This window comes from Leptinotarsa decemlineata, unplaced genomic scaffold (assembly GCF_025532065.1).
Source record: "Leptinotarsa decemlineata unplaced genomic scaffold, Ldec_3_MD MMD2_tig00000882_RagTag_RagTag, whole genome shotgun sequence".
Classification (NCBI taxonomy): domain Eukaryota; kingdom Metazoa; phylum Arthropoda; class Insecta; order Coleoptera; family Chrysomelidae; genus Leptinotarsa; species Leptinotarsa decemlineata.
This window is the reverse complement of record NW_027412556.1, coordinates 15703029-15719672: the sequence shown is the minus strand read 5'-3', so window position 1 is coordinate 15719672 and position 16644 is coordinate 15703029. Positions and strand designations below refer to the sequence as shown.

The following is a 16644-nucleotide window of genomic DNA, read 5'->3' as shown; positions in this document are numbered from 1 at the left end:
ATGAAAAAATGTACGTAACGAATGTTTATTTTCAGTACAACAGTATTAAAAATATCACATTTATACAAGGTTAATTCTTTCAAAACCACGAAGGTAAAACAATAGTAATTCCCTTTGATAACCAGTTCAACCACTCCTACTCTTGTCTCCCTAAATGCATCAGTGTTGGTCCAGATGAGCGTAAACCCTCCTCAATTTCTCTTTTTTTCCTTTGTTCTTATGTTTATTGTGTTGTTTCCATGGTTTTTCTATTTCGCTGCTCGTACTTGAATGAGAAGACTGATCACTGAAAATAGCAAAAGTGTCACCAATATTTAAAAATGACGAGAAGAGTTGCTTGAACAATTATGGGTCAATTTTTATTTACCTGGTATTTTCAAAAATCATGAGTTATTGGTTGATCAAATTTCCAAAGTATGGTCAGTATGGATTTCGAATAGCTACGAATACGGAATTGGCTGCTTTCAAAACCATTACAGATATTCAACAAAAAATAGATTATAAACAAAAATGCTGCTTAGTATCTTTAGCATTTGGTTGTCAATCGTAAAATATTAGAAAAAAAAAAGTTATTCAACGTTAGTATTAGGAAAAGTTTTTAAAATTATTTAGAAACCACACAACAGTTTGTGTATTACATGTGGTTTGGTCCAAGGGTCTATATTAGATCCAACACTTTGATTTATATGAACTCAATATCATATTTGAAACTGAAGGGGGAGGTCGAACTTCATGTTGATACAAATTTTTTATATTATAGTGAAAACATTGATGTCGTGCATGAACATGTTCAAAATGATCAAAGGGGCCATTCATTAATAATGTAAGGGTCCCGAGGGGGAGGGCGGTTGAAAAAACCTACATATCCCTACTTTGGGGGGTTAAACCCATTCTTATGTAATATATTCCAAATCGCAGGGTCAAATGTTTTGGCAAGAATCACAGTATGTATTGCATGTTTTATTTTCATTTCATTGATATTACATCTTATACAAAGAAATGTTGAAAAAACATTCAGTCTAGGTTCCAACTTTTTAGTAAATATCTATTTACACCAAAAGGTTTTTAGAAATGATTTAATAATGGTGGATTTAATAACGGTTCCAGTGATGTGAGATTTGTACCTCAGACAAAGAACTCTATTAAGATGTTTGTATATGTAACGCATTGTAGACAGTCCAGCGTATAGGTTTAGGAACAAGAACTTTTTTCCAGATAGGCAAGCCTAATATAAACATATTTATGTACTTTATCTACACATAAAAATCAAAATAAGTTATTCTATTTTTAACTACATAACAGAAAATCACACAAAAAAAACTATATCGCACATACACACGGATACACTTTTACATATTCATTCAGGACCACATATGAGACTAATGACGGGTTGAGACAGTGCTGTCTGGTAGAATCGAGAATTGTTTGTCTTTGTGCTCTAGTATCACCTGTATTTTCACTGTTAGTAAGAAATCAATACAAGTTCTGTTTCGTCTACCATATGACGATCAACAATATTCAATAACAAATTCATTTTATTTGGAAAAACATTTCATAACTTGAAAATTTTTTGCTAAATTTTAGTGATGTGATCTTGAAACTCTTCATTATCTAAATTCATTCTCCTCTTTAGAATCAATGAATTGTTCACTAAGAGCAATGTAATATAAATTGCATTTGATATTAACTATATTGGTATTAGATAAATTAAAAGATAGTAAGTTCTTGTCGCATCATTCTTTGACTCTTGATGTATCATTTTCCCCATTATTTAGTAAGGTATTCTAATTTTGGGAAAAAGCTTCTCGGATTTCTACTTCTCCAACTTTATCCAAAGTATAGATGTATCAGAATGAATGTAACGGCTGGTTAACAGAAAAAAACAGAATTCAACAGACAGATCATCTGTAAAATTGTGAATTTCACTACAATTTATATGACATCCTGATTATTTACATACATTATTCAAAAGAAAGTTGAAGAGTCATCTATTGGGTGAATGAACTAGCCTTTATATAATATAAATTTTGACTATAAACTTTTTTTTTTTGGATTCGATATTTGTATTTTGTGTTTTATATTGACTAACAACTGTGATATTTTAAGTAGATGTTGTATATTTATTGTAGTACTCATACTTTTAAATTTTATTCCTGAGTTTAGTTGACTAACACATTGTGGTGTTGTATTTAATTATAGATGTATTGTATTAGCAGTTTCATTGCTAAATAAAGGATTTATATATATAAGGAAAGCAGGCTGGGAATAGACCTTTGCGGAACGTTACATTTCATTCCCAATTTGATGTGATGAATAAGATTTGAACCAATTCAAATTTTGTAGAAGTATTTATCCTCAAATCATTAAAGAGTGCAGTGGCAACTTCACCCGTATTCAGCTGAATATAAAAATTTTCAAACCAAATAAACATTGCGGCTAGTCTGGTTTTTGACATTTGGAAACCAATTTGGGAGGAATATAGTTTAAAAAAGCTTGGGACAGCTTGTCAAGTCTATGAAATGATTCGAGAATTCTCATAAATTGCACATTCCCTGACCCTGATAGGCTATGCATAAGGACGAAAGAGGATGGATACTAGCGCTTGTCAAGCATGACGAGATTATTATTGCAACTGATCGCTGTTACCTTCAACGCATCTAATGGGCTGAAGGCGCAACTAATGGCCTATCGAAATTTAGAAAGTTCTTTCTACAATAGACAAGCTGTACTCTTTTCTTAATCAACTTCTCTAGGTTAGTAATAGTGAAATAGGCCTGAAAAATTCTGATAGATTTGGATTGTCATCTTGAAATACTCCGATTAGTTCAGTCATTTTTAAAAAAGGTGGAAATATCCTTTTCATCTGATTTACTGATAGCTTCTGCAAAAATGTCCAACATATCATGGAATGCTAGGAATGTTTTAATGAGATGTTATTCCACCCCAAAGAGTTTTGTATTCCTAAAAAAATTCCTTTTATTTCATTTGCAGAACAGTAAGTAACTGAATTTGGTATAGCTATATGATTAGGGAATTTCAATGAATTTTGGTTGAATTCATTAGTTTTTCTGCTATAGAATGATGAAAGATAGTCAGTTCTTTCAAGGCAAATTAACTTGGCAGGAGATTTTTTATGATTTCCTCTCAATTGTTAAGAGTTTTTCACGGTGAATATTGTACTTTCTAATTGTTGGTTAAAATGATCCCTCTTTGGAGCTTTATCAGTTTCCTATCAATTCTTTTATAATTATTGTAATATGAATATTGAACAAAATACATATTTATGAAGGAATTTACATCATTACATCACTTTTGGAGGTGTGCATCAACTTTTGGAACCATTTGATATATTTTTTGTGCACTGCAGTCCATACGAGATGTTCAGATTCAACAAAATATGAAGGCTGTAATGTAAGAACAGTAACTTCAAATGCAGGTTAATCTGAAGAATAACTATATATGAATGGATTTCTTTACCTTGTTAAATTGATTGCTTTCCCAGGAAGGCCTTTGGCGTGAACTGCCTTTTTAGCGGGATTGAAAAACACTTTGTCTATATCCTCAACTGTGTCGTAGCAAGGCTGGAAAAATGTTTAAAGAAAGAATGAAAAATTACGATTGAAGGAAATAAGTTAGACATACCTTGATGGCAAGTACAGCTCTGGGTGGTAGAACTTTACTTTCTGAAACTATTTTCTGCCTTTCAGGCCAAGTATGATAAGTACTTTGGTCTACACCTTTAGGTGCGTGACAGTACAAGAGTTTTCCATTCATGTAGTCTTTAAGAATGTATCTGGATGCTCTCGAGTTATCCGGTTGTCCATTAGAAGTCATGAAACCTCTATTATCTGAAATATATTGAAAATATTAGTAGTAGCTAAAAAATAACTTGATTCAATTAATTGACAATCAAATTTTGCACAGACTACACTATCTATTGCTATTCCACAGGGAACCATATTAGGACCATTTTTGTAAATAATCTATTTTAGAAAAAATGCTGTATAGCAAGACTCAATACTGTGATTGACACTTTTTTGTTTTACACAAAGAAGGGAAATTCACACTATTCACCAATGATACAATATTATGGCATATTTGCTGTCATTTAATGTCTCCAAAATGAACATTTTTCTGCTCTATCGACAGCATTCCATTTTCAACAAAAGACATTGACAGGTGATTGAAAACAGGGCTAGTTCTAAATTTTCCTTGATAAGAACTAGCTTCAGAATGTTTTGCAGTCAGAATAACTTGTATGGCTAGGATTGCTGGCCACTAAATTAGATTATTTCTCAATTATAGATTCTAATTCAAGATGGAATTCACTTCTGGGGAGTAAATTGCAAAACTAAACTGCAGACTATTTTCACAATATAAAAAAAGGCTATAAGATTCATGTGTAATGTAAAAGAATAGTTTGATCAATAATGCTAATATAATTATTCCCTTCGTTGGACTAATGACCTAAGATTACCCAAACCAGCCTCTACTCCAGTCAATCGCTATACAATATATATTATAATGACCTTAGATGTTCAATCATTTGCCTGGCCATATCAAAATTATAGAGGATGATTGTAAACTTTGGTAATCACTGAAATACTTATTGTGTGGTAAGTAGAACCTATTATTTAGAAGAGTTTCATGGAGACAGTATGTCTAGTATGTATTATAGTAATTGATAAATTAACATACATGAATAGTCTAATATTCATTTATTAAAACAAACATAAAAATAAAAACAACAATAAAAATTAATTGGCCTCAATAGAATATTCTTATACCAACGAAATTCATGTATAACTACTTGTGCTATGATGGAAAATATATGATCTATAAGCAAGAACACTTTTGTTATTGAAACACATGTTGTAATGTTATCTTATGTTATGTATGTATATGCAATGATAATATTTTGTCAAAAAAATTATTTTAAAATTATACTATTTTTATGAAAGAAAGTTTTTGGCTTTCTACTACTCCATCTTGATACAAAAAACAAGGATGTTGTTTTTTGTATCAAGATGGAGTAGTAGAAAGCCAAAAACTTTCTTTCCCAAAAATTAATCACTCCTAAAAATATAACCTCTTCAATTCAAACTATTTTTATATTTCCACAATGAAAACAAATAGTTCAAAATAATATTTGGAAAACAACTACTTCCCCCGACTAATACCACGCTAGATATTGAATTATATCCGACAGCAGCAGGACCATGCCGAAATAATTCAAGTATATCACCTGCGGACCGCGAGGCTAGCCTCTGTGAGAAACCTTGCAAAAATTTCTGTCGGATATAATTCAATATCCAGCGTGGTATTAGCCGGGGAAGTAGTTGTTTTCCGATAGACGTTTACCAGACCCTACTGTGTAGGTAGTTGGGAGAGATTATTATTTCTAAATTTCTTTCGTAATATTTTGAATTTTTCTCCTATTGTCCGATTTTGTGATATATCTCTCCAGTCTACATATATATTTTATGTGTTTGAATAAAATAGTTGAATGTATATATTTGTGCTGTAACACTGTGCGAGATTTTCACTAAAAATACATGCACTGTGTGTAGTTAGGTTAGGTTAGGTATGGTTAATATTAGGTTAGGTTAGTATGAATATGTCTGATGAAGCTATTGTACAGTTTTAAATCTGTTTTTCCGTTAATCAGATGTCGCCCCATATAAACGACAACTCTCAGAAGTTGAGAAATTTGTGCGAGCTGAGGTCTCACCTTTAAACGTGTGATTCCTAACACGGTTGCAGAATCATTCCAACTTCAACCAGATAAATTCTCTCGAGAAAAATATCTGGTCGAGGCGGGTATTGAACCCACGGTCTTCCGATCGTGAGTCGGGCGCACTACCACGGTGGCCAATTCCACTTCCACTGATACTTGAATACTTTATAGATTTTCATCGAATATCAGTCAATTTCATCACATATCTGCAGATATAGCTTTTATTCTGTATATAAGCTATTTTCATTTTGTTTTTGGTGTTTTATATCTATTTGAACAATCATTTTTGCCTTCGTGTACTAGTTTTAATGTACAGAGTACATTTGCAGCTTTTTTTCGATAAGACCTCTGATTCTTTCGATGATAATGCATATTATTATCATTAACGAATTAGTCGACAAAAACTGCATCATTTATGCTGATGATAAGTCCCTTTCAGTGACACCTTAGCCTGACAAGTGATCATTAGATAAAATCTGTCAAGATTACTACAATGAAGTGTGCAATTCCAAAATAATCATAGATGTTTCAAAATTGATCTTTATTTGTACCTATCTGTCTCCGAAAAAAACTGGAAAGTTCAGTAGAAGGAATTTTCAGGAATAAACTTAGCTCAAAACTGTAGTTAGAATATACAAATTATTGTCGGAATTCATGAAAAAATTGTCCCCACATTTTTGTTCATATCAATTATTGAAAATTGCTGATTTGTGAAACTTCCAAATCATAGGCTTTTATATAGTAATATAGAATCGTACGTAGTTAGGAGGATACCACTAAAATTATTTGAATCATATTTAAATGGCAGAACTCAGGTTGAAATAAATCAAACTGTACCTCAAGGATCTGTATTGGGATCTTTATTGTTTAATATATTTGTAAATGATATAATCAGTCTAATGAGAAGAAACTAAGATATGAAAATAGTGTGTTATGCAGACGATACCAATTTACTAATTTTTTAAAAAAGCATAGGCATACTACTGAGTAAAACTGAGAGGATTTATGAAGATATCGTTCTGTGGTCTGAAAAGAATTGTCTATTACTGAATTACAACAAAACAGTCACAGTATTTTTTGGATGCTCCAAACAAAAATCACCTGTGTCATTCAAAAATACAGAAAAACAAATAACTTGTAGTGATGAGGTGAAACTTTTTGGAGTAATGTTCGACAAACATGTGCAATGGGCAAGTCATACAGAACTATTGTCTAATAAGCTGAGTAGTTATACAAATTGTTATACAAATTTTATGTACCCCCTTTCAGGAGCTGTAGCTTAACAAGGGATGCTCCAATGAAGTTTCTTTATATGAAAGATCCTATCTTTTTTTCGATGAGGAATCACCTCCTTAAATGTTTCACACTTATTCAGTTACATCCTGTATATACTGGAAGCTAGCACTTAGATCTATAAGAATAAAAATAATAAGTTAGCAATAGATAACAATCACTGCTATAACACCCGTCATAGAAATATATTGCAGCCTGATTTTCATCACACATATCTGTATCAAAGAAATTTTTATTGTATTGGTTGTAAGCTCTATAGTATTCTTGATGATCATATAAAAATCATCCCCCATTGTTCATATTTTTGAATTAAGTCTGAAAAAGGTCCTACTTTGTAAGTGTTGTTATTCAATTAACGATTTCTTTTTATGATAATTATTTTTTATCATTCAAACTGTATTATTGATGTTTTTCATATATACATATATAAGTTAATTTGTAATTGTTGACATGTCCTTGTTCAATGTAACTGAAATTTTGACGTTTTCAATAATTTATGTAACCTTTGTGCATCAAATGAAAAAATAAAGGAATATTATTATTATTATTGAGGTTTCATAATTGAGGATAGTTTCAATTAACTGCTCATGCATTTTAGGCTGCTTGTAATTGATATTGTTTATATTACAGGTAGTTTTACCTTACTTCACATAATACTATTAAAAAATCTACTCACAGGCATAGGCATTTAACAACTCCTCAGCGAAAGGCGGCCGGTCTGGATCTTCCCCTTCCAAAGGCTTTGGCAACATTATCCCATACTTGTCTTCGATAACGTGCCTCGGAATCCAACTCGTCAGGAGATTCGTCGGCGGAACGTGATCTCTCATCTGGTCGATAGGAAGAATCCCGTTAAGAATCATCTCCGCTTTGGAGAAAACGAAGCTGGGCATCACCAGTCCAGGACAATCGCATAAAAGGATGTCCTTGTCGAGGTACAAGGTTTGGAAATGTTTCGTTTTGCCCGGAGTCGCTGATACCGACACTTTTTTTTTGCCCATCAGAGCGTTTATTGTGGAGCTTTTACCGACATTAGGATAACCCACTAAGCCAATTGTCGTAATGCCCTCTGTGACCTTCAAGTAAAATAAAAATATACAGCATTTATATGATTATGTTAAAATAATGAAAAACGTTATAAAAATAATATGGTCATCAATCACTGAGATTCAATATAAACTGTATGATTGAAACGATTGTATAATAGAATTTAAAAATGTTTGTCAAAGGATATTTGGGAAGGCTGTAACTATATCTGAAATTTTGGTTATATAAAAGATTGGCCAATAACTCCATTATTTAGTGTACCACTCTGTATATTTTCAATAGCTCTATAAATTTGTCACCTTACCTTGAGGTTCAACTGAACTTTTGAGAAACAGATAAAAAATATGTAGCTGAGTATCCTACTTTAAAGATACAAGAAGTGCATGTTATATATGATAGACAGATATATTTATTTGATCATGTTAAGTGTAAAATACATTTATGACAAGTCAGAAAAATAAATAGGTGCAAGGTACAAAGTTTTCTGTAAAATAAAATAAACAGTAACAAGTTTACGGGGTACATTAAAACATATTCAAATTAAGTGTGGAGGTTCGGCGAGCATCTTTCTTGCGTCAAAAGTGTGTCTACGCACATGTTCTAGATATTCTGAAGTGGAATAAAAAGTTTTTTTTTTATATTTTTTTATAACTTTTTTAACACAAAACAAATTCATTATTTTAATATTGGCAGGAAGTGCATTATACAATTTAAAATCATAGGAGTTTTTTTGTGATTTCATCAGCCTGAAACATTGAGGTCTAATAAAATTGCTGTTACGTGTATCATGATTGTGTAAACTGAATTGCTTGGGAAACAAGGGGGCCCTTTTGTGAATATCTAAAAGGCTTGAGTAAACATACAAAGAAGGCACCGACATGTCATGAGTGAAGATTGATTCACGGCAAGAATCTCTAAATTCAGCTGTCTAAGTAAAAATAAGCCACTCGATAGCTTACAACTTGAAATGTGGCAGGACCAATTTAGCCTATTGTCCAGAGTGAAACCCAATAATTTGACACACTGGAATTCAGGTAATGGCAGAGCCATATAAACAATCATGTTTTGTGATTTTTCCTCATTCATCATGAGTTCGTTGACACTGAACCAGTGCTCCGCTTTTTCATGTTTAATGAGTAGAACAAGTAGAGTTTTGATGTGAGAAGAAACACGACATTCAAAATAAAAGATGTCAAAATACTTTTCAAGGAATCCTTAAAAAATGTTGATTTTGAGAAATGGTGAAAATGTATTGAACATGTTATAAAAGAAGAGGATCACATATGAAAATTAGACCATTCAGCCGATGAAATTGTAAAACCTCTATAATCATAATTTTTGCTTATAGCTAGTATCTTTTCAAATGAGCATACCTATTCATTATTATATAAATATTTTCAATTAAAATGATATAACAATATTGATTGTATATGAATAAATAAACATAGTTATTAGTTGTAACAAGTATTTTTGATTAAATTCCCAGACGTACGTCACAGCAAGTGATATAAGGACCCGCTTGTCATACAAAAACAGGGTGCACATGGTGAAGGATTATAAACTGGCCTATATCAGCTGTAGCACAAGACGAAATTACAAAATTTTGTTTGAGCACTCTGTTAGCGTTCTGTATTCATTACTTTTCACTATCAGAAAACAGAGACTGATAGACTTAAAACTAAAATATAGTATATTTAAATGAAAATATACATCTTTTAGGAATCATCTCTATTTTCATTATCACATCCTTAAATGAAACCCCTGAAAATTGCACTCAATTGATCTTGATTCTATCAATTCTGGTATGTGTCAGCATTTTAATCGAATATATTCTATTCTATATATACCACATAGAACGTGGTGAATGCTCTGCAGTATATACAGGCCAAACTAGAAGAAATTTTGACATAAGACTGTATGAACACGTCTGTTTGGACAAAAAATTTGCAATGTACGAACATCTTCAAGAATCAAAACACAAGATTAATAAAGATAACCTCAAAATCCTACACATATGTAATAAAGGGAAAAAATTAATTTGTTGGAGGCCATGGAAATTAACAAATCAATTCAAAACAGAAATATATACCCTCAAATGAGAAACTCGATTTTTGTAGGTCTCCTCTCTTGAATTAATAAGTTTAACAATCCCTAGAATTTTCAATGTGGAATTTAAAGTTGGCATCCTGGAACCTCAAGCATGAAATGAATCACCAAATAAGTTGGTGTCTCTAGGCAATGAAGAAAACTAATGTTACAATTTTTATTTATCTCTTGAAAACACCAACTTGGTTAGTGAAATGTCTGGTGATTGAGAAAAGTGCATAAGATCTGCAGAATTATTGTATATTCCCGGATATAGGCTAGCAGTTTGCCAAAAAAAATCTTTGAAATTAAATGTGTTCAATCTACACCCCTCTGTAAAATATATGAATTTCAGAAGTTTCTAACAAAAAATGAAATACAATAGAAGAATATATTGAGACAGCTGGACTATTTCAAATATATTTTCTCATTATTTTTTTAAGTTTACAGAATTCAGCAAAGCTATGTTTTATTGATCTCATTTCTATGTGGATAAATGTTAATGTATATTGTATGAATGGTCAATTAATTATTCTACTCTCTATCTCTGAACAATTTAATTACTCTCCAAGTGAGATGAAGTATAAAACACTTGTAAGTTTTAGTATGAAGATGGTGAAGTAGAAAGCCAAAATCTGTTTTTCCCAAAAATTAATCTCTCCTGAAAATATACCCGTTTCAATATGAACAAGATTCCTATGACTAGGATTTAATCAAAAAAGCAAATGAATAGCATTTCGTACTGTCATCGATGACATGAGTAGATTGAACTCATTGTGAGACATAAAATCGATATTCGATATATCGAATAAATTCAATAATTATTTCAGAAAAATATCCTCAAAATTAGTTGAGAATAATAATGAACATTTCACTTGTGAAATAATGGAAAACCCTCAGTCGATGTGTATACAACCAATAACTCCAAATGATGTGGTTGCAATGTCAAATAATTTGAAGAACAAATATTCAAGCGGAGAAGATGAAATTCCAACTTGTTTGATAAGAAAATGCACAATAGTAATTAAAGATATTTTATCACACATAATTAACAATTCCTTGAATTTTGGCATTTTTCCTTTGCAACTCAAGCTTTCAGTTATACAACCATTACATAAAAAAGGGGATACAAATTGTATTGAAAATTACAGACCCATAAGCTTACACCCAAGTTTCTCTAAATTATTTGAAAACGCAATGTGTAATAAAGTTATACAGTTTTTTCATGAGTGTAATATCTTCAGTGATAATCAACATGGCTACTTACAAAAAAAATCAACACAAACGGCAATCTTCCAATATACGCAGAACATAATTGATCTGATGGAAAAACGGCATCTAGCTCTGGGTATGTTTCTTGACTTGTCAAAAGCATACGACTGTCTAGACTAGATCATAATATCTTGTTAATCAAATTAAAGAAATGTGGAATAAGAGGAAATGCTCCGAAATGGTTTCACTCATATATAGCAAACAGACAACAGAGTCAGTATCACTAAAGACTCAAAAAACTTCAAATCTGATATTATAACAACATCTATAGGTATACAGCAAGGAAGTGTAGCGGGCCCACTGTTATTCGTTATATTTATGAATGATTTATGCAAATCTGAATAAGTAGAGAATCAATTAATAACTATATATGCTGATGATACAAGCCTTCTGACAGGGGGAGAAACATATCCGGAGATGATGGTAAACTGTTGTAACATTTTTCAGAAAACAAAAAACTGGTTGAAAACAAATAAGTTAGTATTGAACGAGTCGAGAACTAAAGTGATGCTATTTGCAAACTATCTAACAGCAGAGGAAAAGCTAAATGATATATCATTTTTCAATAATTCCTTTCAGTTATCACATGACACCAAGTTTTTGGGTGTTTACATTGATGAATGGCTGAACTGGTCACAACATATGCAAATTTTGAATCTGTCATGAGATACGGAATCATTTTTTGGGGATCCAACAAGAATACAAATAGAATATTTGTTATACAAAAAAGAGTAATTGGGATAATCAATTACAAACATTATAAGGACTCTTGTCGAACAGTTTTTAAGAATAATAACATCATGACTGTATATGCTCTGTATATTTTTGAATGTTTGATGTACTTGTTTAAAAATAGAGAACTTTTTAATCTAAATGCTACAGAACACGAATATAACACTAGGAGGCATGACCTCATTTATCCATATCATACATTGAGACTTACTGAAAAATCTCCCTATTATATGGCAATGAAATTTTACAACAAGTTACCAGTACTTGTTAGACATTCTGCTAGTAGCAATCAATTTAGAAAAAACATCAAAAAGATACTTGTAGATCTAGAACCCTATCGTGTTGAGGATTTTTTAAAACATCAGTTTTGAAATATACCTAATTGTGTGTGACGTCATTTTATTAAATGTCGTAATTATTTTTTATACAGATAATTGTGGCATTTTCTGAAATAAACATCATTATTATATAGAGTTTCCTTTTTTAAATTGATTGCTTCCTTCCTTCCTTTAGAAGATGTCCATATTTTTTTTTTGTATGAAGATGGAGAAGTAGAAAGACAAAACCTTTCTTTCCTAAAAATTAATCGCTCCTAAAAATGAACCCCTTCCAATTTAAAATTTACAATTGTTATGAAAATAAATATCTACAAAATAATTATAACTACATTTGAAATCCTCTCATGTTTCCAACACTAATTTCAGCTTAAGTTTACTGTGTATATGAAATATTATTGTTCATAATATTGTATTTCAGAAGGATGTAATATAACCCCTTCAATTCGATGTAATTTACATTTTGTTAATCTGTTTTAAAGTTATTAAATATATTCACTAGCTTTTTGTAAATAAGGGTTTCATTGACCAAAGAGTGTAAACATTCACGGCCGGAAATAACTATGTGAAAGCTATTTTCTGTTTATTTTGGCCGTGGTCTACAGGTTTTTACATTTTTGTCTACTACATTTGATGTCTACCGCAGTAGTAGATGAGACATCAGGCATATAAATCTGCAGACCACTGCCAAAAAAACCCGGAAAATAGCTTTGACACAGAAGACATTATTATTATTTTCATTACCTTGGAACCATGATGAATTGTTTTGAAAAGTTCTATCAGTTCTCCTTTGCTAAGTAATCTACTAGAATTTTTTATGGTACCGGATTCCTTCCCATCTATCCCATCTAAACTAGTTTTCCCAATAATTTCTTCAATCTTATCAACAATTTGGTTCAGAAGTTGTGCATTCTCTTCCACAGCAGATTCCAATTTGGCAAAATCTCGTTTCACAACTTCTATATCTGGAGAACTACTTTTGGTTCCATCATCTTCTACTTTGTCATTTTCACTACTAGACTTTTTAGGTGCATCTTCCTCCTCAGAAGCCAGTTGGGCAGAAAAAAAGGCGACTCGTGTATCATGAGAAGAAAAATACTCCGCCCAGCATTGTCTCTGCTGTTCAGTCAAAAAATCTGCTTTGTTGACTAGTATCAGGTTCATTTTCTCCTCAGAGACTTCCTTAACGTACTTCTCCAGGTCCTCGCAGCGAAAGAGCAGTGGGTTTCTCGCGTCAACTATTTGAACAATAACATCGCTACGTTCAACAACCCGCCATAGTTGTCTCCAGAACTCTAGATTTTTCTCGTATGGAGTCAAAAGTATTCCTTGCTCTTCCTGAAGTTCAGCCAATGAACGCCTCCATTCAAGAAAGCTTTCTTTTTCATTTTTATCCAAGTCTTCTGGAGTTGTTTTTGCTGTCCATGCAGGTCTGAAGTAATAAAAAAAAGAAATTATTAAAATATCAAATTTAAGAGTAGTGAGATAAAAATAATAATAACTAATTCAAAGAAACATAAGTCAATTCAAGGAATAAAAAAACATAATAAATAAACTCATCTCAAGTAATAAAAAGAATAAAGACAAAAAAAAATTTGCCAATCGCAATTAAAAGAAATGAATTAATTGAATCTGGTATTTTGAATGCTATTGCAAAATCATTTAATTATATATTATTCATCATCAATAGATGTGTATTATTTTTTCGTTTATATTTTGATTGTTGAGTTCATATTTGGAAGAGCGTTGAATGAGAGTGTGATATTTTTACAGGAAACAGCACTTAGAGCTATATGTCAAGCGCTAAATATTTTACCTGCGGTCTGCCTGTACAGACATGCAGATATACATGAAAATCAAACTAGACATATTTATTCCATCTATCCAAACTCAATTATCCTCCAAATAACATTAAATGGTCCCCTTTTGAATGGTATAAGCATCTATAACTAATTACCCGTACATATTAGGAATAAACCCTAAAATAATCTAAATTCCGAAACATCATTCTTTGAATGAACAGACAAAAAATTCAAATTGTGATGAAGGTATTAGTCAGAAAAATATGAAATAAACCAGAAGTTCTTCAGAGATTAGTGTAGGGACTAGTTTGATTTGAAATATTTGTTAAAGATTTGTCTGCAACTTGACAATGCATACCAAATCAATGTCAATTAATGATTGCAACAAAAATGACAATAGTGAAAAGTTTTCCCTAATGAAGCAGAGATATAGATCAGGAACCTCTACTGAATATGCCTTGAGGCTGTGGTACATATTTCCAACAAGAAAAATTAATTTTGATATGATATATAGAAAAGCTCTGGACCAGCGAGGAACCTGTTGAATGTTTTGTTGGTGTGCATTTTCAAATGTATAATACTTGAATAATTTGAGCTAGTCTGTAGTCTATTTTTATGTAAGTTTTATAAATAAATAAATTACTTTTATTGTTTATTTACCTCCTGGGTATTTTTAAAGCGGTTTCATGTTTTTTGTGCATATCTTTTGCATGTTTGAGCTCATCTGCAGTAAGTAAGCCCACATTAGATCTGGGATTTATGAATTTTATGTTGAGTTTTTCAGCTTGAAAATCAGTTCCAGCCAATTCAGCCGTAGACAAAAATTCTTGGAAAGAGGACTCTTCTGTAACGGACTGCAGATTCAATCGTCCCCAGTCATATCCATCCTGAATCTCAGTCGTATGTAACTAAAATAACAAGAAAAATCAAATTGAATAAGTTAAGTTATTAATTTCTCTTTCATTTACCATTGAATTATTGGCAACCATTTTTCGCCCTTTACTGCTACCAAATCTGTCTTTAATAAGACTTCGACCTAAACCGCTTTTTTGATTTTTCTTTCCCATATTGCAAAAATCTCGTTTCACAACAAAAAAAACACAACCTGATTTTATTTATCAACCACTAACCTCAAAATTAAATTTTTTCTTCTTCTTGATTTTCTGAAAATTCATCATAGCTAGATGGTGCGCTAAGGACAATTGTCAAAAAAAACAAAATGTTCATGATCTGCAAGCACCTCACGTATATTATATCCGACACTATCTATCTAACATGGTAACGACTCACAGATGTCCTCGGAATATGACGATGAATATTGCGATATTGCTCTGATATGACGAAATTACGTCTTGGTGAAGTACTTTTGTAATATTCACAATTATATCGTGATTGTGATATCAGCGAAATATTACTCTTTGATGTCAAAGAGATATGTATTATATTATATCGAGACAATCTCCATGTACAAATTGGAAGAGGTTTATTTTAGTGAGAGAATAATTTTTGGGAAATAAAGGTTTTGGCTTTCTACTTCTCCATCTTAATACAAAAAATGTAGGAATCTTCTGAAGAAAGGAAGGAAGCAAATAATTTCAAAAAATTATTGTCACAATATCCTAGTCTAACATCCCATCAACCTCCGAAATAGATGTCTTTGATATTTGCTTTTTTTGAAAGGATTGAAACTGGAATCCAAATAATTCTTTCACTCAAACACCATAAACTTATTTACTGCTGAATCACGAATATGTTGTTTTCTGGGTTCTAGTTTGAACTAGGTGTCTTGTAGTAAAAGCTGAATTAAAAGTCACAGGACGAATCTCGTTCGGCGATCGATGTCGAATTTTGGTTTTGCAACTGATTTGATATTTGAGAAGTGAGTCAACATAAATTGCGTCTTTGTGAAGAACATATTCAGATTGTTTCATTCGAAGTGATAACTTGGATGCTTCAAAATATCTGCTTGATACTTTTTTCATCAGAAGAATTTCACCGATCGATCGCAAAATATAACGTCATTGATTAGTTTACGGTGAAGGTTATTTTTAGTGAAAAGAGAAGCAGTGGCCGAAAATAACAAGTGTCAGGATACTATTATTGTCAAAACAAAATATTCACTTATGTATTTATTTGTCATACCTAAATACTAACAACTTCTTCATATTTTGAGCCATGTCACACTACTACTTACCAAAATGAATAACAACCACTCCTGTAATACTTCTTCAACTTCTTTAAACTTTCAAATTCAAATTTTGTTTTCAGTAGTATATCTTTGATTAGCCCCAACCATTAGAAGACTCTTGACTGCTAATCGGTCATCATCGATGTATACTAG

At 31.7% G+C, this 16644-nt stretch overlaps 1 protein-coding gene across 1 annotated transcript; it reads right to left on the bottom strand.

The window, feature by feature from the left end:
* Nucleotides 1-9: 9 nt before the first annotated feature.
* On the bottom strand, nt 10-16638 carry Ns3 (Nucleostemin 3). Its single transcript, XM_074175096.1, has 8 exons — nt 16498-16638; nt 15272-15466; nt 14964-15211; nt 13246-13933; nt 7707-8106; nt 3643-3848; nt 3478-3581; nt 10-286 (listed from the first exon to the last, which is right to left on the bottom strand). Exons 2-8 carry the CDS (start codon nt 15368-15370, stop codon nt 160-162), a joined length of 1872 nt encoding a protein of 623 aa, XP_074031197.1. The 5' UTR covers nt 15371-15466; nt 16498-16638; the 3' UTR covers nt 10-159.
* Between the last annotated feature and the right edge of the window lie 6 nt (nt 16639-16644).